At 41.1% G+C, this 21,463-nt stretch overlaps 2 protein-coding genes across 5 annotated transcripts in view; both read left to right on the top strand.

Moving 5' to 3' along the window:
- The window catches only part of KPNA3 (karyopherin subunit alpha 3), a 33,465-nt gene extending 16,860 nt beyond the window's left edge, over positions 1-16,605 (top strand). Inside the window, exons 5-17 of the mRNA XM_083495078.1 lie at positions 4-56; positions 151-246; positions 1,131-1,216; positions 2,531-2,617; positions 2,955-3,124; positions 4,912-4,956; positions 7,557-7,688; positions 8,697-8,825; positions 10,157-10,261; positions 10,365-10,436; positions 10,519-10,681; positions 12,375-12,469; positions 13,959-16,605. Of these exons, the coding sequence (XP_083351204.1) occupies positions 4-56; positions 151-246; positions 1,131-1,216; positions 2,531-2,617; positions 2,955-3,124; positions 4,912-4,956; positions 7,557-7,688; positions 8,697-8,825; positions 10,157-10,261; positions 10,365-10,436; positions 10,519-10,681; positions 12,375-12,469; positions 13,959-14,057 (1,332 nt within the window). The 3' untranslated portion in view covers positions 14,058-16,605. The remainder of the gene's footprint in view (positions 1-3; positions 57-150; positions 247-1,130; positions 1,217-2,530; positions 2,618-2,954; positions 3,125-4,911; positions 4,957-7,556; positions 7,689-8,696; positions 8,826-10,156; positions 10,262-10,364; positions 10,437-10,518; positions 10,682-12,374; positions 12,470-13,958) is intronic.
- A 2,231-nt stretch (positions 16,606-18,836) lies between these two features.
- The window catches only part of LOC310703069 (RCC1 and BTB domain-containing protein 1), a 177,436-nt gene continuing 174,809 nt past the window's right edge, over positions 18,837-21,463 (top strand). For all 4 annotated transcript variants that reach the window (XM_083495075.1, XM_083495077.1, XM_083495074.1 and 1 more), the window contains exon 1: positions 18,837-19,004. The gene's annotated coding sequence lies outside the window, so the exon portion shown is untranslated. The remainder of the gene's footprint in view (positions 19,005-21,463) is intronic.

Below are 21,463 nucleotides of genomic sequence, written 5' to 3'. Positions count from 1 at the left end.
CAGAATGCGACAAGTGACAACCCTATTATCCAACTAAGTGCTGTCCAAGCTGCAAGGTAGGCATCTATTTGTTTTTTGAGGACTAAAGTACAATGAATGCTGTCTTTCCCATCTTTTTTTTTATTCACCACCTTCACTTTAATTTTACAGAAAGCTATTATCAAGCGACAGAAATCCTCCTATTGATGACCTAATAAAATCTGGAATTTTACCAATATTGGTTAAATGTTTAGAAAGGGATGATAAGTAAGTAATGATTCCTTTTTCTCAGTACTTCCTTGGACATAATTTGAATGGTTATCAGCTGAGGGTTGCAGCTAGCTTGCAGTTTTGAACATTGTAACTGGGTATTTACTTTTGATATGCTTCAAACACTACTGAAGCTTATGTCAACAGTCTGGTTAGGAGCAAGTTCTACAAAGTGTCTTGCAGGTCTGACATAGTCATTCTAGAAGACTGTGTACAAGTTGTGATCCTCCAGGCCAGACACAGCCCACAATCCATATATTTTGACCTGCCCAGTACTTAAGAACCCTCCTCTGTGTGCATTCTTCCCCTTCCCCACTGTCCAGGAGGCACATGAGGACTGTTTTCAGATTCTAACCTGGGGAAGGGTTCCTCATATTAGCCCAGTCTTTGGGGCAGAAAAATCAAGCCCCCCCACCTTTAAAGTCTCTTGAGCTTTGGCTTTTTCCTTCACACTTTTCCTTCTTGTTTTTGTAGAGCACCACTTTTCTATCCTTATTCAGGGGTTGTTCTTTTGTATTATTTTGACTAAATACTTAGCTTTGGAAGTCTGATGTGAATGTATTGTGCCAGCTTATTCTGTACTAGGGTATTCTGGTGAGGTAACTATCAAAGAAAATTAGTGTCACAAGTTCTGTATGTGTTGATGTCATGCAAAAAATCTTAATAGAAGGACTCAGAAACAATAGTTCAATGTTGGATTGCATTTTCTACCTTTATTTCAAGGAAGTTGTAGCAGGCATAAGAGGTAGAAATACATAATGGCATCTGATAACAGTATATTGAATTACTATTTCAATAGAAATTTGGCATGTACTTTTCTGCTGGTATTTTTTGTGAGTTGCAAATATTACTGCTATTCTGGTGTTTTTGTTTTTTAACAGTCCTTCCTTACAGTTTGAGGCTGCATGGGCCCTGACTAACATAGCTTCAGGCACTTCTGCACAGACTCAAGCTGTTGTACAGTCTAGTAAGTGCTCCAAGTGTTTAACTTTGGGAGTGGGTGCATTTTGCAATTGAAGATACACATATAACTTCATCTTCATAGAATCATAGAATTGTAGAGAATTGTAGAGAATTAGCAAGCCTAACCTCCACATAGGGTCGTTTTGCAGTCTGGGGTTGCTGACAGATACAGCTTCCTCAAAAGAGCCCCAGGTGGCATCTGTAGCACAAAGGACCCTTTACTGCTGAGGCTGATACATCCCCTCCAGGCAGAGGTCACTCTGCCACAGTCACCCATGTTCTAAATTGGACTACTGGCATGTGTTGCACATGGGATTGTCTTTGAAGAGTTCTTCCTTGTAAAACTTTTGTTAGTCCAGAATAGAGCTGTTAGGCTCTCACAACAATTCTTAAACAACTGCACTGACTGTCAGTTTGTTTCTGAACAAAAATTCAGATATTACCCTGGAGACCTTAAAGAAAGCCACCTGGCTGTGCATTGAGACCATCTAGTAGACATTTCTCCTGCCTTTTGAGATTAGGTGGTATCAACCTAATGCCACCTGATCCCAACTTGATTGTTCATTTCCAGAAGAAGACCTTTTGATTTTCCAAGACTTATACAGTCCTGGTTGTTTTTTATCTTGCTTCTTTGTGCTTCTGTTGTGCTGCTTTAAGTTGTTTTATTTTCATTTTTTGTATCCTGTGATTGCTCTCCACTCTAGCTTTTCCATTTTGGAATACATGAAGCATTGCTGAGAGTAGCAGGCCTCATTTTGCCCATGGCAATAGTCTTAGGGATGGCTAGTTAAATCTCTTTATTGAGGCCTGCTGTAAGGTCAAGCAAGCGAGTAAGTGAAACCAGCTTTTACAGACCATGCTGTACCTCAGACATCCCTTGCAATGTGGGAGATGGAGAAGGGAGGCACTGAGTCTGAAAGAAGTTTCTACTAGTTGAAGCCCACATGTTTCCAGTACTTAAAATTGTTCTTCCACAGTTGGCTTTTGAAGGGGGACATAATAATTTGAAGGGGGTGGATAGGCCCTTTGACAAAATATACACAGATCTTTGTAATGTGAGAAGACAATTTTAACTTTCTTGATGCTAAATAAAGCCTCCACGTTATTTCAAATTTTTATTTAGAATGTGAATGTCAATATCAATATCTTCTTTCTGTCTGAAAAAATTAATTATGCAAAGGTGCACTTCCAATTTAATTTTGAACAAACATAGAATAATTTCCTGAAATAGTAACAGTATAACTCAGTTATGTGAAATTTATCTATTAAAAGAGCTGCATTTTATCATTTCAATGAATCCAGTTTTCTGCTGTTATAGATGCAGTACCTCTCTTCTTAAGACTGCTGCATTCACCACATCAAAATGTTTGTGAACAAGCTGTTTGGGCCCTTGGAAATATTATTGGTAAGTGTTGACTATATTTCTAGAAAAGAAATCACAGGCATTGAAGGCTTTAAAATCATACATTGACATTACCCCATAAAACTATGTTTCCTCTTAAGTTCTCTGAATAGTCCAGTTGATTTAAATAAGAAAACATCCTCAGTTTGGAAAACTTAGATGAAGTTATTCTACAACAAATTGTGTTCTTCAAATTTCCATTGAACCGTAACTTTTGTAGTGTTCGTATGTTACCAGTGGGGGAAACATAGCGCATCAGGACCCCAACATAAGTCACTGCATACATTTCAAGGTTTCTCCATCATGAATGTAATTTTTTGTGAAATTTTCACTTTTGTAGGTGATGGTCCTCAGTGTAGAGATTATGTCATATCACTGGGAGTTGTCAAACCGCTTCTATCCTTCATCAACCCCTCCATTCCCATCACTTTCCTCCGGAACGTCACATGGGTCATTGTAAATCTCTGCAGGAATAAGGATCCCCCACCACCTATGGAGACAGTGCAGGAGGTAAATAAAAAATTACAACTAAGTATTGTTCCACCTCAGCTTCACTGCAAGTCAGTTTTCCCATGATGGCATATGTACTGTGTGCACTTTCTTAATGCATATTTATTTGTATCTCATTCAACTTACTAGTTATTAATTATGGCGGTATCTGAGGCATTTACCTTCCTTCTTGGTTTGAAGTCAGAATCTAACTTCAGCAGCTAATCAGTACAGACTAACGAGGCATGTAGTCTTCAAAGAGACAAGAGACCTTGCAGGGAACCACTTATTTAAATAAAAGATGTTACAGCCTAAAGCACAAGCAGCGATAACTTACATGAGAATCCTTTAGTCAGTGGGATGTGTATCTTGTGTAAGAATATATAGGATTATGGGCAAAGTCAACAATCTTTAAAATGAAGCCGTTTCATGGAGCGGTGAGTGTGAGAGAAGTCGCCTTCATTCCTCCCAGAAATGCTGGGGTGCAGGTGTGGTGCCTTCCCTGTGGGTTATTCTTGTGATAAAATTCACTATTCCCCAAGCTGCTCTCCTCCTCACAGGAAAAAGATACAGGGAATCTATGTCTCTTCATGTGCGAGTGGGAAAATAAGGTGGCAGTTATTATTTTAGTTAGATAGATCAGCCTACCTGCCTGCCTGCCTACAGGAAAGGATCAAATATTGTCACAACTGTTCCAAATAAATTCACAGCCCTGTGCAGCTGCGTTTTAATTAAAAAAACACCCAAACAAACTGTTGAAAGACTGATGGCATCTATAACATGATAGAGGGAGTGATTTCCCATGTAGTGGATTCTGTGGCTTGGTGGTAACATCTACATTCAGGAATAATGTGAGATGCCAGAATGTTAGCTTTGTACCTCTGGGCTCAAATAGGTAACAAAACAGATTTATGGTGCAGTCTTAACCATGTCTACTCAGAAGCAAGTCCTATTTAATTCAGTGAGGCATACTCCCAGGTAAGTGGGTTTAGGATTGTAGCTTTAGTCCTGCACCACAGGGGGTTGGACTAGATGACCCTTGGTGTACCTTCCGACTCAACAATTCTGTGACTCGACTAAGAGTGGAATTCATATTGCATGCCGCAGTAAAGCAAGTGTCTCATAGCGCAAGCATTTCTGCTTGCTAAGAGCAAACCACCTCCTTCCTGCATGTTATTCTGAGGGTTCTCCTGCCTCCCCAGATCCAATTAGGGGGGTGAAGGGGGAAGAAATGGGGGAAAGCCACATTATCCCAAGGGGGCTTGTTCTGGCTTCCACTGGGGCAACCATATTTTTATCTCCAGCCCTAAATTTCACTACTGCTCTCAGAAAAGTTCACAATATGTAGTTAACTGAAAAACAACATATATAAAAACCATAAAAGTTTATGCGTAAAGGAGAAGCACTGACTGTGGGCCAGAAATGTGTTAGCCATTGGCAAACTGGTTGATAAATGTAAATTTTCAATATTATTTATGTGAGTTTGCACTCTTTCTTTCTCATAACTTCCTTGTAAAATGAAATTGCTATAGACTTATTTTTACATGATTGAAGCCAGGTATTAAAACTGTGTAAAATGTAGGGCACCAGCTGATTAAGAAACACTTGCTACTGCAGTAAGTAATTGACAGTGTAATCCTGTACATGTTTATTCAGATGTATCGTAAGTCCTGCAGTGCTCAGTGGGGCTTACTCCCAGAAAAATGTGCATAGGATTGTAACCACAGATTTGCTTGAGGTTTTATCCACAGTGTGTTTTGGCTTTCCTTAGTATTAATGACCCATTCTAATAAACTTATCTTTACCAGATCTTGCCAGCCTTGTGCGTTCTCATATACCATACAGACATAAATGTAAGTAAATGCTGAAATACCTTCTTCTCCAATCTAAGGTTTCCTTTTAGTATTTGAGAGTTTTCTTACTTAAATTTTGTTTGCATTGTGCCATACAGTAGCTTCTTTGCCTAGAGAGTCTTTCCCCAGCTTGGTGTGCTCTAGATGTCTTAGACTACCATGACCAGGGATGATGGGAGGGTAATTTCATGAAAATGCCAACTTACAGCCCCAGCCTTCATTTCCATATATAGTTAACATGCTCTATATCACTTGAAATATAATTTTACAAAGTTTCATTATCTGGCTACAGTTTTTCAAAACGGCATTTTACACATGAGTAAACCAACCAGAAGCATTACATGCAAGGTGACTCAGGGGTGGGGAATCTTTTTGGTCACTTCTATTTAGTCACTTGCATACGCACAGAGCTCTCTGAAGCCTCGTGAGAGCCTTCCAGAGTCTGATAAGCAAGGCAGAGTGGTTGAAAGCTTTTTGCACTGGGTAAACTCTGCACAAAAAGAGCTTTAAAAGTCTTCCATGTGTTTAAATTGTGTGATTTCAACTAGCTGGCTATGAACCACGTAAAGTTGATATGGTGCAAGTTATGTGCATGTAAGCTGTGAGTTAACCTTAAACTTTTTTTTACTATTTAATTTGGCTGCCATTTTATAAACAGAGGAGAGAAATTGCTCTCTAGCACCCTGGGCCTGTCATTCAAATAGACAGATAAAGAATTGTGCTGTTAAATGTTTGTTGTTAACAGAACAAGTACAGTTTACGCTTTGTTTAATCACAATGCATATTTTGCTAGTTCTTTTTTTTTTTAATCAGTACTAAAAATATTTTTGTCTTATGTATATCACAAACTGACATTACAAACCACAAGGTTGGTGTTGTTCCCAGTTTATCTGGAAACTTAGTTCTGGTAAGACAGATGACTTGCCTGAGAATCTTAAAATAAATATATATATATATATTGTGTGTTCAACCTGGTTTCATCTCTTTTGATTGATCTGTAGTTCATAAAAACAGTCTGAACTTAGAGAGTGTATCTGAAGAAGTGTGCATGCACACGAAAGCTCATACCAAGAACTAACTTAGTTGGTCTTTAAGGTGCTACTGGAAGGAATTTTTTATTTTGAACTTAGAGAGACATTGTTCACAATTGGAGAAAGCTTGCCAAATAGTTTAAATTTCAGGATTCTTAAAACTGATGTGAGTGGGAATGTACCTGTATATATTCAATGTTCCTTGTAATTAGAGGGGTCAAACCTCCTTCCGGAGACTCTTATTTCTCCTCAATCATGATATGGCATCCAAAACTGCTGTTACCAGTGTGTTCTAACATACCAAATTTAATTCTTAATACTTTTTATTAAATTGTTCAGATGTTATTTTCCACATTTATGCCCCACATTACTGGCAAAGGCTCAGGGTGGCTTACAGTCTTGTTTACAATAATATATATAACGTGTATGTGTGTGAATATATAAACAGAAGATGGCACTTAGACAAATACAGTGGTACCTCTGGATGCGAACGGGATCGGTTCCAGAGCCCCGTTCGCATCCTGAAGCGAACGCAACCCGCATCTGCCCGTGTGTGGGTCGCATTTCGCTGCTTCTGCGCATGCGAGTGATGTAATTTTGAGCGTCTGCGCATGCACGAGCGGCGAAACCCGGAAGTAACACGTTCCGTTACTTCCAGGTCGCTGCGGAGCATAACCTGAAAACGCTCAACCCAAAGGTACTTCAACCCGAGGTATGGCTGTATAAGGAGATAGGAGTGTGGGTGCACACAGTCAATAAGAGGCTAGGCCCCCCCCCATGAGGTGCTTTTGTTGATATACCATGAGTTCAAAAGTGGTTAGTGCACAATCTCATGCTATTTCTACGGTGCTGGTTAGATTCCTGCATCCTATTGCAACATTCTTCTGCACTGGTTTTATCTGAATGTCTGTTTAATACATCTTCTGGTCACTTTGGGGGGCAGCTAACCGGCCCTTAGGGCTGTTGGCACTGTTTCATTTTGGTGCTAAAAGAAGACCTAAGAAAAAATCAATTCTGTCTCTAGAAAAATAGGCCTATGCTGAGGCAGGCTATACGTATTTTCTTCCTTTGCTGGAATTTCCTAAGATCATGCTGATATCATTGCTAATCTTTGTGCCGACAGCACCATCTACAGTGGTACCTTGGTATTCAAACATAATCTGTTCTGGAAGACTGTTCGAGTTCCAAAATGTTTGAAAACCGAGACGCAAAGGGCGGTCTGCAAATTTAATAGAGAAAATTGAGGGAAAATAACTTATACACTCAGCAGAAGCCATTTGACTTCTGAGGTGCATTCAAAACGGATGCATTTACTTCCGGGTTTACGGCGTTTGAAAACCAAAACATTTGTCAACAGAGATGTTAAAAAACCGAGGTACCACGGTACCTTGTTTTCAGAATAAATTATAAACAGTGTGGAGAAAACACAAGAAAACAATTTGAACATACAGAATTCTCTTTCACAGCATGTCATTCATTTCAGACATGTTGTGTAGGGAGGGGGGATCAATCCCATTTGGGTGTCTATTGCAATCTTACATTGACAAAGGAAACTTCCCTTCTCTGCAGATCCTTGTGGACACTGTTTGGGCTTTGTCTTACCTGACAGATGGTGGTAATGAGCAAATTCAGATGGTGATAGATTCTGGTGTGGTACCTTTCCTAGTTCCCCTTCTGAGCCACCAGGAGGTAAAAGTTCAGGTAATCATTTTTTGGATGAATTTTATTATAACTGAAATTATTTCCTCTGCATTGTCCAAACCTGATCAGCTTTGTTGTTGTACATAAAAACTAAAGTCAATAATTCAAATGTTAAATCCATTTATTTAAAGACACTTAGACAATGCTTTTTAATTATTCATATGGTCTCTTAAAGTTTCATTAAAAATAGGACAATTTATATTTCTTTTTAAATGTAACCCATGTTTCACTCCACTAGGCTTTATTAAAGCTTAGCTATTGTAATGAACTTATTCTGTTGCTTCAAAGCTGAATGTTTATAGTGTATGTCTCAGACAGAGGAAGGAGATGATCAATCCAGACAAGGTATCCTCATGGCATAGCTGTTTTGAGGTGTGAAATGAAGGATTTGCATAGAAAAGGATCAGGGACAGTAAACTGAAACTGAATCCTGGCAGGACAAAGTCCCCTGAGTTCGGTGGTTCCTGGGTCCTGGAGTTGGGCAATATGCCTCTTCTGGCTGAGGGTGTCCTCCGTCCTGCAGCCTTAGTTAGGCCTGCCACGCTTCCCCATCTGACCCAAGCCACAACCACCTGCCATACACCTGGCGCCATAGATGATGCCCAGTGTGGGGCAGGTGAAGCCCCGACTCTGCTGAAAGTGGGTTTGCAGGTTGCAGAGCTCTATGTTTCAATGGACTGTGCATAGGGCTTTGCAAGACCTCATGCTGAGCCGCTTGCAAAACACTCTGCAAGACCAGTGCAGGCAAAAAGGGGTCATTTGATGTCAGGTGATTGACGGGGGACGGTTCTGCCTGCCTGTTCGAAGTCCTCTTGGCTGTGCCACACTATCATTAGTGGCAATCAGAATGCATCCCCTATTTGTTTTTAATTTAAAACAAATACACTTTTAAAAATATTACACTTTGGGTGAATTCAAATTTTAACCCATATGAACTAACCTAGGGAATGAAGCCTGGACCTCGTAAGGCCATCAAAGATTTTACTAATATTTTTTCTTCAAATGTAGACGGCAGCACTAAGAGCAGTTGGCAACATAGTAACTGGTACTGATGAACAGACACAAGTTGTTCTCAACTGTGATGTCCTCTCCCATTTCCCAAATCTTCTGACACATCCAAAAGAGAAAATAAACAAGGTGAGGACTCATTGAATTTTTTCTGTGATCTGTTCTTTAGCTTAACAGAACAAGCAGTCTCAGCTTTTGCACTGAACGGGAAAAATTACCCCTTTTCCGAAGAAGAATTTAAATGTTTACTCTGCCCCAGTGCTCCTTGAAAATACATTGTGAAGGGTGGTATAGAAATGCCATCAATAAAGAAATAAGGGATCTAAAAAATGCCAAAGAAAATGTTTCCCTCATTCTACTTTATATTCCATTAATGCACTTTTAATTAGTACGTAGTTGAGTGAAGTATCATTGTTTGTTTCTGCCATAGCAACTAACTTCTGGAAGGAATTGACTGTACAGATCCCATTTTGTACACCAGCACTGGAGCAGTGTAAACCTTGAAATCCTTCTTAAGAACTGGGATTAAGCTTCTCAGTGGTAAAGAATTCCAGATATCCCTTTAAGGAAAGCTCATGGTACTCTGATAACTTTTCTTTCTATGTTAAAAATGGGTGCAGCTGCTTCAGAGGCCGGAGGATATGGCTCTGTTTTAGTTGATTACTTTCATTTCTCTCAATGCAGACTCATTAACTTTTATTTGTTACTTGAGGCAGTCTGGGAAAACAAATGTCTGATACCAAGTCATTTGGGTTTTTATGTGTGGTTAATATACACTCAAATATTTCAGTCCATTTCACACCCTGAAGCTTGCTTTCCAAGAAGCTGTTACAGGTTCACTCATTCCCTGCTTTGGGAGCATGTCTTCACGTACTTCTTCCACGCTCCTCTCATGAAGTGTAGAAGTGAACACTCAGACTGGTTGGTCAGTGCTTCTTCACTGCTTTGAAACAGGACCCATCTGTAAGCTTCCTCCACATTTGGAGGACCACTTCTACAGTCACTCCACCTTTTGAAAGGCAACACCTTCCCTCTTGCCAAAGGACATCCTGACTCACAGTCTACCATAGTTACCTCACTAACTACACCCCCACCCCACCCAAATTCTGTCTTAAATTTACAACAGATTATACAATATGCACAACTTATCCCATCCTATTCTATTCCCACAACTCATGAACATCCATAAATACACCATCCACCCAGCTTTTATTAACAAATTTCCAGAAGAAAAGTATCAGTTGCTTGAAATCTCATTTTGTCACCATGCAATGTTTCTATCTGGAAACAGGCTGAAATTAAAAGTTTAAAAGCATGTTGATAAAGCATGGTTTTTTATGTTGAAGATTCTATGTTCAATCCCTTCTATCTCCAGTTAAAAATGACAAGTTAGCAGGCACTGGTAAATGTCTCTGTCTAAGACAACTTCACATGCAGGGTTTTGTTTTGTTTTATTTCAGGAAGCAGTTTGGTTCCTTTCCAATATCACTGCAGGAAATCAGCAACAAGTTCAAGCTGTAATAGATGCTGGACTTATCCCTATGATCATTCACCAGCTGGCTAAGGTCAGTCAAATGCTGAATCTGGCTGTTTCTCATATTTTTGTTGCAAGATTGTATGTCTACATATATTACTTTGCTAATTTAAATCACCTTTTATATCCTTTAGGGAGACTTTGGCACACAAAAGGAAGCTGCTTGGGCAATCAGCAACTTAACAATAAGTGGTAGAAAAGATCAGGTATGTGTCTTAAGTAGTCAAATTAGTAAACTTGGAACCATTTATAAGGAAGAAATTAATCATAAGTATCTCTTCTGTTTAGGTTGAATACCTTGTGCAACAGAATGTGATCCCACCATTCTGTAATTTGTTGTCAGTCAAAGATTCTCAAGTGGTTCAGGTGGTTCTGGATGGGCTGAAAAACATTCTAATAATGGCTGGTGATGAAGCAAGCACAATAGCAGAAATTATAGAAGAATGTGGAGGTAAGATGTGATTTGGTAAAATGCGATATGCACCTCCAAACAGAGTGTGTTTGGGGTGTGTTTGGTCTTAAGAGAACAGCATTGATAAAGTTGGTGCAACAGAAACCTGGTGGAATAGAGAGAACCAGTGGGGCATTGTTATTTCTGGATACTAGCTCTATAGGAAGTACATTTGAGAAGATTAAAGACACAATAGTCAGGAGTCCTGAACTAAAGTATTATCATTCAGGTTAGCAGTTAGTATAATAATAATAATAATAATAATAATAATAATAATAATAATAATAATAATACCTCACCCATCTGGCTGGGTTTCAGTGTAATGCACCTGAGACAGGGCTAGGAGCTGCCCTGCTACAGAAACTGCAGCCAGTTGCACTGGCCAGTAGAGCAATATCAGAAACTGAAATGGGATATGCACAGATTGAAAAAGAACTGTTGGCTGTAGTGTTCAGAATGGAATGCTTCCATCAACTTACGTTTGGCCAGACAATGCACGTCCAATTGGACCATAAGCCACTGGAAACCACTGTACAGAAGCCATTGTTGAGCACCCCAAAAAGGCTTTGGCACATGTTAATGCAAGGACAAAATTAGGATGTGCACATCCAGTATCACCCAGGCAAAGATCTTGTACTTGCAGACATTCCTGCACAATTGCACTTAGACATAATGAAAAGGGTACACTTCTCACACATAGGAATTGAAAGCTCTCTCTGAAGCGCATATTGGCCTGGCATGAATGCCTAGCTGTCCAGCTCAAGGGAAGTCATAGTACCACCCTACAATTCCACCTGGAGTCCTGTGTCCAGTTCAGGGCACCACTGTTTAAGAACAATATGGACAAGCTGGAATGTGCACAGAGGAGTTAGACCAAGATGACCAAGGGTCTGGAAACCAAGCCTTATGAGGATCGGACTCAGTTGGGGGAGTTGGGCATATTTAGCCCAGAGAAGAGAAGGCTAAGAGGTGACATGAAAGCCATCTTCCAATATCTAAAGGTCTGTCACATGGAAGATGGAGCAAGCTTGTTTTCTGCTGCTCCAGAATGTAGGACCTGAACCAATGGCTTCAAGTTATAAGAAAGGAGATTCTGACTCAACACCAGGAAAGACTTTCTAACAGTAAGAGCTGTTAGACCGTGGAACAGTCTCCTTCCTTGGAGGTTTTTAAACAGAGGCTGGATGGCCATCTGTCATGGAAGCTTGAGCTGAGATTCCTGCATTGCAGGGAGATGAACTAGATCAGGGGTCGGCAACCTAAGGCTCATGGACCCCTGCTGCCCGCTCGGTCGGCTCACGTGCGCCGTGCTAAACCAGCGCAGAGCAGAGTGGGGACCGCCTTCCGTGACACTGGCCAGCTTCCCATTGGCTGCAGCCAATGGGAAGCTGCGCATGCCTCCTCCGCACCAGAAGGAGCGTCAGAAATAGCGTTTGCGCGCGCGCACACACACACACACACACACACACAATCCAGCCCACCATGGCATCTGCGGGACCGTGAACCGGCCCAAGCCACAAAAACTTTGCTGACCCCTGAACTAGATGACCCTCATGGTCTCTTCCAACTCTACATTTCTGTGATTCCATGCCACCAGCTGTCTTCATTCCACTGGCAGACAGACTTAATTGGGTTACAGCTTGCAATTTCTTAATTTATTAAATTGTCATTTTTTTTGCTTCTCTTTGACCAGGCTTGGAGAAAATTGAAGCACTGCAACAGCATGAGAATGAAGACATATATAAGCTAGCATTTGAAATAATAGATCAGTATTTCTCTGGTGATGAAGTAAGTACCTCTGGCTTCTAAAATGTAACAGCAGTAAGTGGCTGCTTTGAGTACTCTGCAGAAATATTGGTGTGGGCCAATGTAAAATGCTCTGAAAAACCCCTTTTTCCCTGTACACCGGAGGCACAGTTTCCATTCAGTGTTCTATTCCAGCCAGTGTTACATCTGTGCAGTACTTCATATTACCAGCAAAACAGAAACAAGCTGGCTTGTTAAAACAGGATGCAGCAGCTTCGGCTGAGGTTCCTGCTTGGCAGGGGGTTGGACTCGATGGCCCTTGTGGTCTCTTCCAACTCTATGATTCTATGATTCCTAAGATATGCATTACTTGCAACTGAGATAGGTGCTCTGCACATACAGTGGTGCCTCGCAAGACGAAAAGAATCCGTTCTGTGATTCTCTTCGTCTAGCGTTTTTTTCATCTTGCGAAGCAAGCCCATTGACGGATTAGCGCTATTAGTGGCTTTTAGCGGCTTATCGGCTGATCGGATCAGCTGATAAGCGGCTTAGCGGCTTAGAAAAAGGGGGGGAGGAAAAAACCCCCGCAGGAACTCGCAAGACATTTTCGTCTTGCAAAGCAAGCCCATAGGAGATTCGTTTTGCAAAGCACCTCCAAAACGGAAAACTCTTTCGTCTAGCGAGTTTTCCGTCTTGCGAGGCATTCGTCTTGCGGGGCACCACTGTAGTTTACAGCAGCACCTGAGGATGGAGATTTTGAAAACTTTAAAATGTTGTGGAACAAATACTCACATATGCATGCTGGGTAATGCTGGAAGACTACCCTTAACACCCTCTCTTCTGCATGCTCAATGCTGCAATCTGTAATTCACTTCAGTTTGGAGGACCAATTTAGTAATAGTCATGTACACAGTACAGTAAGCATGAAATAAAAGTGCTGGAAATAAGTAATATTCCTTGTCATGTAGCACCCCAATGTATGTATGTGTGTAAATAGCTTACTTGCCTCTCCCTGCCCTCAGCACAGCCTCTTGAAACAACAACTCCCCACCCCAATAACTTACAAATAATTTAATTTGCTAAACAAAGACAAAATGATACTCTAGCTTTCTCAAAGCCTCAAGTTGGTTTCAGGACATCACTTGATGTATTTATTTGAGGAATTAGTAGCTATCTTCATGCATTATTAATAACAGTTAAGTTACTATTTGAGGTGAGCTGCAGCGTCTAGTAGTGTGTTAGGTCCATCACCAACTCATTGTCAGGAGCAAGCCAGCCCAATGTAATTATTGGCATTCAAATAGAGTTCTGAGGGATTGCCACCAGCTCAATGCCCCAGGAGATTGCTCATAAAAGCAGCAGATTTGAAAATGTCTCAACTTTTGTAACATGTCCAAGCCTTCTGTATGCATGGTGTGCATTTTTTATACCTGCTCTTGTACTGTTGGGCGGAATATGTTGTCTGTGAGTGGGGGCTATTTATAAGGTGAACAATGAAATCCCATGGTATGCACTTTCTTTGCTTTTGTAGATTGATGAAGATCCCAGCCTCATTCCTGAGGCAACACAAGGAGGTACTTACAATTTTGATCCAACGGCCAATCTTCAAACAAAAGAATTTAATTTTTAAGTTCCATACAATGCAGCTTTTCTATTCCACACCTGTAAAATGTACCACCTGATGGTTGCCGTTGAAAAAAGGACTCCAAGCATATGCCTCTTTGTCTGATGCTTCTAAAGCAAGTTGTATCTCCGTCACTTCGCCGTTGCCAAAAGTAACTCTCACACGGACCATAAATGCATATGCATGATCTCATAAACTGTTCAGAGTTGTTGTTTTTTAACAACCCGTGCTACCTTTCCTCTCTTGTTTTTGCCTTTTTTTGCCCCTGGTGCCACAAGCTGACAACTGCAGTCTGCAGTTTTAAGAATATCCCTTTGTGGTGGCGGCTCATTGGCTTTCCACAGAAGAGTAGCTTTCTTTCTAAAATAGTGCACTGTGGATCAAGACTCTTTAGTATGATGCTTACATTTTGGAAGACTTCCAAGAGGCCCTGTTTATTTTTTAAGCCTCTACTGTTGTCCTCTACAAACATATTTTCATATATTTAATGTGGAAGAATAAACAAAGAAAACGCAAGTCAAATTATTTTCATTGGTGAAACTGAAATTTTAAAAGAACTTGGTAATTGATTAGTGTAAAAACAGACTACATATATCAGTAATTGTGTTCATTACTGCCTTAGAAGCTTGGGTTTGAAGAATGAAGTTTGCATTTGGACTAGTAAAACATGACCAGTATACCTAATTTTTGAGAACAGCAAGCTGTACTTGACCACTCTTCAGCCTGTGTGTTCCTGCTGTTTTGGAAATAATGAAAATGCTGTGCATGGTATTTTACCTGAGCTACAATCTGTTACGGACTTGAACTTCGTTTTAAGTTGAAAGCAAGAATTCCATATTAAAGAAACAAAGCTACCCCAAATGAGCATTGGTTAGCAAGAATCTTGCTTTCATCTTTTAGTAGTCAATGCATTATTTTTGTTTTAAATTTATAACTGAATAATGTTGATTTATATTGGTTTAAACTGTGGAGCTTTCATGTTTACTGTAATTTAGTCTTAAACTATTTTTTTACTTACCAGTGCTTATGATGATGTGGTTGGCAACAAACTAGCAACTATTTTAGGAGCATCATAAAAGCTTCATTCTTGGAGTATTGGAAAAATAATAGAAAAATTAGTCTCTAAACCTATTCATATAGTTAAGATATGTATTAGTTGTGTGAGGCTTTGTGGAAGCTGCTACTATTCAGAAGAAGCGTAACATGCAGCTCATCATGAATAAATTTGCATAAGCTGGTAACATGGGAGATCATTGATATTGGGGTAATGTCCAGCCTGGCTTTTCAGAGGATCTGGGATTGCTGTGGGTAAAGATGAAATTTAAACTTTGTAACCTGTCACACAAACTGGTATTGTTGCTGTTGTTCACTGGATGTACTTTCCCCAATGCCTTGATGTGAAGGGATACTGAAAATGTAAAACTAATGTAGTTATTGGATGTGGGTTGTATTTACTGTGACGAAGATAAGGACAGATGCCATCACAAGCTTTGTTGATCAGCTGTTTTTCCACTGATGAGCAAAACATTGCAGGTGTTCATTCATTAAATCTATCTGCCAAGGTGGAGCCACTTTAAAGAGTGAGTTGTATTGTATCTTAAAATGATACAAGTATGTGTTTTAAACTGCAAGATTTTTACTTGCTAGATACTGTGTTTTAATACAGTGGTTTGGCCTCTATTTATAGGTTTTATAAATTTTAAAATCAATTTCTCTTTAAGGTGGCTCAGACTTTTCAACTCTTGTGCACATAAAATTGAGTTGAAGTTCATTGTGCCTTTTTTCTTTACCCAGACATTAAGTTCATTTGGTAACTGTGTCCTATATTAACACATTTTACTGGAATTGTGTTGTGCTTGCTAAAAACTAGACATTTCAAAATCAGAATTAGATTTGGTCATAGGTTTTGGAATTTCAAAGCAGGTATGCAGTTGATGATGTGAAAAAATGCCCCTCATTTTATAGTATGCCTGTGTCCACTGTCTTAGATGCTACACACAAAATGAGATAAATGATTTTTCACTACTGTGAAGACTGAGATGAACATAGGAAAACTTGTTTAAAGCAGTAACTTAGATTTTTCTCATTATTCTGTCACCTTATCAGCCCTTGTTTGGGATCCAACCATTTTATAGTTCAAGGAAACAAACGCTTGAATCCAAAGATCCTGCTGTGCAAGAGGGGGAGGTTTTTGCAGTTGTGCTGAGAGTTTCCTCCCATCTACTGATGTAAGTGATATCAGAGTGTCAAGAGGCCTCCAGAACAGGAGGCACTGAAGGCTGCAGATGGAGGAAATGGTCTCCCTTCTCTCTTACCCCACTTGCAGAGTTTCTTCCAGTCATGCCATGTATTAGGATCTTTGTATGCAAGCCAAAAGTATATTGCTGCACTTTTAAGTTTTCAGAAGTGGTTTAAAATTGCATTGTGTTATTTTTTTAACTCTCAGTTAATAGATTAAATTGTTACTTCAAAAGAGGCATCTAAATGTGTTCCTAATTTTGTATATGGGCTTAGGTTTTATAACCAATAAAAAGCTGCTATCAAATACTACAAACCTGTAAGACCTTATTTTGAAAACAGTGATGTGCTTTAAGTGGATTTGTAGGCTTACTTTTCTCTGATCATTTTCAAATGACAATATGTCCTCTAGTAACCTGAACTGACTTCTTAAAGCATTACCAAAAATAAAACAGTATTTACAATGGTCAACTTAATATATAATAATTCTTTATTTTGAATATGCATCTAATTAAGAAGCTTTGTATTTAGCACATTGATATTCATGTACAAAAAGGTGTCATAACTTTTGTCTGATATCTTTGTTCTGTTAAAGAGTCTTCTGTTCGAAGGAAAAATACGGTGTCGCATAGCAATTTGTGGTCATTGTCAAATTAATCAAGCCTCAGTTTGATTGTAAAATGACAATGGCAGTAATGCTTTTTCTAAAAAGATATAGTACAGTTCTGAGTGTTGTCCTATTCTGTATGTGATAGGAAACTAATCTCAGGGAATATACTTGCAGTGTTCCACATATGCAGTAATCCAACACTAGTGTAGCAGCATGACATATACACCTGCAACAGGGGTAAAAGACTATCAGAAGCCACTGGGGTGGAAATAAGGGGATATATATGTAGCCACCGTATCTGACTAGACTGAAACTGCTTCTCAACCAATCTGGTAAATTTCACAATTCTGGTGGCTGAAATGGAGCCCAAATAAGCTGTTGAAGTCAGATACGGGGTAGAGGTTTCCTGCACAGCAAGCCCCCCAACATTACGTTTGCAACAATTATTAAGCTAATAACATTACTTGTATTTTGTAATGACATTTTTTAAATGTAAGTCCCCCTGAACCCCAGCGTAGATTAAATAAGATACATTAAATAAAATACTGATAAAATGATCCCAATGCCCAGTGATAGACCATCTCCAGTTAGGAGTCAGGTAAGAAGGTGACAGAGAGATGCTGATACTCTGGAGTGCTATTGCTAGTCAGATGATGCTTCCTCACTATTTTTGTATATTCATTAAAAGGTTTACATCCCACTTTTCACATAAGTATCAAAGCAGTGTGCAATAATAAACAGGATGTTTAATGTGGAATTGTCTTGCTTTGTTCATTCACTTTTTATAGCGCATTGTCAAATTGTCCTGTGTTTTTGCTAGGCTTCTTCTGTCTTTCTTGGGGTGCTTCCAGACAAAGCTTTAAATGTACCATCATCTTGCGTCCTTCACACAATTGTACGGCAGTCCAACCAACATAGTAAGCAAATTGTGATCTCTTGTGTGTGTTCTTATCTTTTTATCTTGCCACAGAAAATCCATTAAGGAAAAAAGAAGGGAATAGCTGCACAATCTCTTGGCAGCTGTGAATAGGAAAATGTGCAAGTGAGGCACAGCAGGAGAAGTTATCCCTAGGGATGGTGGATAACCACTCCTTTCTATTGACTCTCATTTATTTCTGGTTTCACAGCCATCTCACGCTTTGCATGTCCTTTCCCATGAACTATCATCACTTAGCCTTAATTGTTTCCTGGAATGAGGGTTACTCAGTGTACACACTATTTAACTAGTGGGTTTCAATGAAAACAGCAGTGGTTACTTCCAAATACAGATGTGTAGAATGAACACTGCAGTCCTTAAGCCCTGTGCTACAGACACTGTTTCGTAATCTGCATTTCCCTTCTGTTACAGTAGAATTGTGTAACTAACAAGTAGGGGAAACTAAGGCTGCAAGTTTCCTGTCTGGGTTGTGAAACTGATCAAATCAGGTGGTTCCACTAGATCCACATGACAGATTCTCAGGTGAAATGAATAGGGCTTGTAGCTCAACTTGCAACCATGTTTACTTAGAAGTATATTTACCTGCGACACTTTAGGCCCCTGAGGCAGAAACTTAAAAACAAACCAACCCTGTAAACAAGTATTTGGCAATTGTGAAGGCAGAAGACCTGCTTTAAAACACCAGCAGGGTATATAGAATCAGAATGGTAGAGTTGGAAGGGGTCTCAAGATGCGGCTCGCAGAAAGAGGAGGGACAGCATTTCTGCCCTGGTGTGAGGTGCCAGAAACACAATGTGGCCAGTTGCTGATTGTGCTTCTTGCTTCCCTCCGGAGAGCAGCGCTTGGGGCTCCGCCTGCTCCGAGGGAAGGCAGGGCCGGGAGCGCGCCCCTCTCGCTTTCCCCGCTTCCTAGCTCCACGGCGATCCAAGGGGCGTCGGGAGGCCGCCTTTCCCGCGCCTTTGATTGGCTGCGGCCCCGCGGAGCAGGCGCGGGACAGGGAGTGGGCGGAGCTCTCTCGCGGAGCGGCGCCTGGCCGCGCGGGTCCCTGCGCCGGCCCGTCTCCTCCTCCGCCCGCCCGCCCGGCGTCCTCGGGGCGGGAGCGAAGGCGCGCCTCTCCGGAGATCGCCAAGCGGGGCCTCGCCGTCGCCTCGCCGGACCAGACTGGCAGGTAGGGACGCGGGCGAGGCTTCCGAGCTGCAGGCGCCGCTTTCTGAGGGGGGCGCGGGCCAGGCGCGGCCTCCCCTGGGCCTGGCCAGCCCCTTCCGGAGTGCAGGCCCGGGCAGGATTCCGCCGAAGGAGCGCGTCCCGGCCGCCTTCCCGGCAAGAAAGCCGAGTCAGGTGCTGCCGCCTAAAAGACTCGAAGTCAGAAGGGCGGCCTGGATTCCAGCCAAGCTAACAGGCAGGAGCGCTTTTGTGGCTGGGGATAGAAGTTACAGATGCGTACAAATTACAAACGCAGTTTCACTATTCCAGCTCTTGCAGGATCCGTCCATATGGTCAAGTGGCACATAGCAACCGTTGCTCTCCCGTATGTCCATTTGTGAACCCCTTTTCTCTCCTAAAACAATCATTTAAACTTGTTAAAAGAACCAAAATATGTTTTATTTATCCTTAAGCTATGTCTGAAAGAAATTAGAAATGCCACATTTTTAGATGGGCAGCTAAGACAGGAATGTACTCAAATCTGTTTTGCAGTGTGTAATTAGCACTCTATATCTTCCTTAATGGTCCAAACGATGTAACATATTCTGATTTAAAATGGAACCCCAAACCAGTAGTGTCTGATGGGAACTGGGGCTGTGGTTGTGTTTAGCTTGGGGAGGAGAAGATTAAGGGGGACATGATGATAATGCGGTTTAAATATCTGCTCTAGAAGGCAAATCCAGAGCCAGGAGGTGGAAACTGCAGGGAAGCAGATTTTGGCTAGCAGAGCAGCAGACAGCAGTGGGAGACAGGGGGCTCTGCTACCCTAGAGGTTTGCCTGGGTAGTGGTACCTGCCCTGAGCAAAAGGGCTGTCAGACTATGGGACTTGGACTGCCGTACTTTCCAACACCATGGTTTGCATTCAGCAATGTCCTGTTCATGGAAATGAATGAACCTAAGTGGGTCATGTCCACGGTTCTACTCTGAGGAGGAATAGTGTTGAGTCCCATCCTTTGAGTCTAGTGAGATGCTTGAATCACTTCATGTTTTGTGGAAACAAATGCTTTGATTTCCTGGGGAAATGTCGTGCTCTGAGTTTTTTTATGTCAAAACGTTTTTATGCCGGGAGTGGGGGGGGGGGCAGAGGAAAAGTGGTCAGAACCACAAGTGTGACATTTTCCTTTGTACAGTAGGGTACCCCACACACTTGGACAACCCTCAGTGTAGGGCGGGCATGTCCAAAGCCTGTTTCCGGGGCCTAATCTGGCCCACCGGTTGATTTAATCTGGCCCCCGTGGCAGTATATGTCCTGGGGTAAAACCCGTAAAAAAACTTTGGGGTAAAATTGTAAAAAAATTCAACAACTGCAATCCTAAATATATAAAAAAATAAAAACCACTTCTTCAGATACACTGAAACAGAAGTCACCAGACCCTTATATATAGTGGGAGGGTGGGGTGGGGTGGAGTTTTTCTCAGGCGGGTAGTAGGAGATGGGTGATAGACTCAATGGTTATGGTAAATCACCCATCTCTTTGTGTGCATGCACACAAAAGCTTATACCAAGAACAAACTTAGTTCGTCTCTAAGGTGCTACTAGACATTTTTTTTAATTTTTTAAAAATATATTTCGACTGTGTCAGACCAACACAGCTACCTACCTGAATTTTCAATCCTAAAAACAGCTCAACAACTTTGGGGTCAACTTCAATCCTAAAAATAAAAAGCTCAGCAATTTTGGGTGGCCCTCATGTGTGTTCACTTCATCAAATCTGGCCCTCTTTGAAAAAAGTTTGGACACCCCTGGTGCAGCGGAACAAAAAGCATGAGCAGAATTCAAGGCCTGGCAAAAACACGGACCCTACTCAGTACCCTCTTTGAGCAAAGGATGTGGTTGTGAATGGGGTGTGGTCTGGAGAGAATCCTAAGGGCCAAATAGAGAGGTCTGGAGTGCTGCATTTGGTCTCTGTGCTTGACACTCCTCATCCCTGAAATAAACCGAGGCCCATTTTGGGCAGTGGCTGGAGTCTGGGTTTGGGAGGCTGAGGAGGCCTCTTTGCCACGTGCAGGTGGTGACCCAGTTACCAGTCTTTCCCAGTTAGCCTCCTTTTTTGTTACATCATCACTTGCCTTGGTCCACATGTTTCTAGCCTAGTGTCTGGAGCCACACAGATGTGTTGGCTACTTGTTTCCTGAATTTTAGTGTCTTTCATATGTTGCAATTCCCAGCAGCCCTTGCAGGGATTTCAGAGTGTACAGAACATGCTTCATGTGACATTATCTCAAAGGTTTGTGCTGCACACTGGTTTTATCAGCTCAGCTCCTTCTGTGTGCAACAAGGTAAGATTTTTAAAAAACAATACTGAGATATGGAAACAACTTTTGTCACTCCTGGTATTACAGAGAGTTAAAGCTTTAGGTTTGAAACATCCTTGACAGTCTACCTTTTGTTTCATGTAAACATGGTTGTCTCTGTTTAACTTT

This window comes from Podarcis liolepis (genome assembly GCF_965112155.1).
Source record: "Podarcis liolepis genome assembly, chromosome: 3".
In the NCBI taxonomy this organism is placed as follows: Eukaryota; Metazoa; Chordata; class Lepidosauria; order Squamata; family Lacertidae; genus Podarcis; species Podarcis liolepis.
This window is presented reverse-complemented; position numbering and strand designations above follow the sequence as displayed.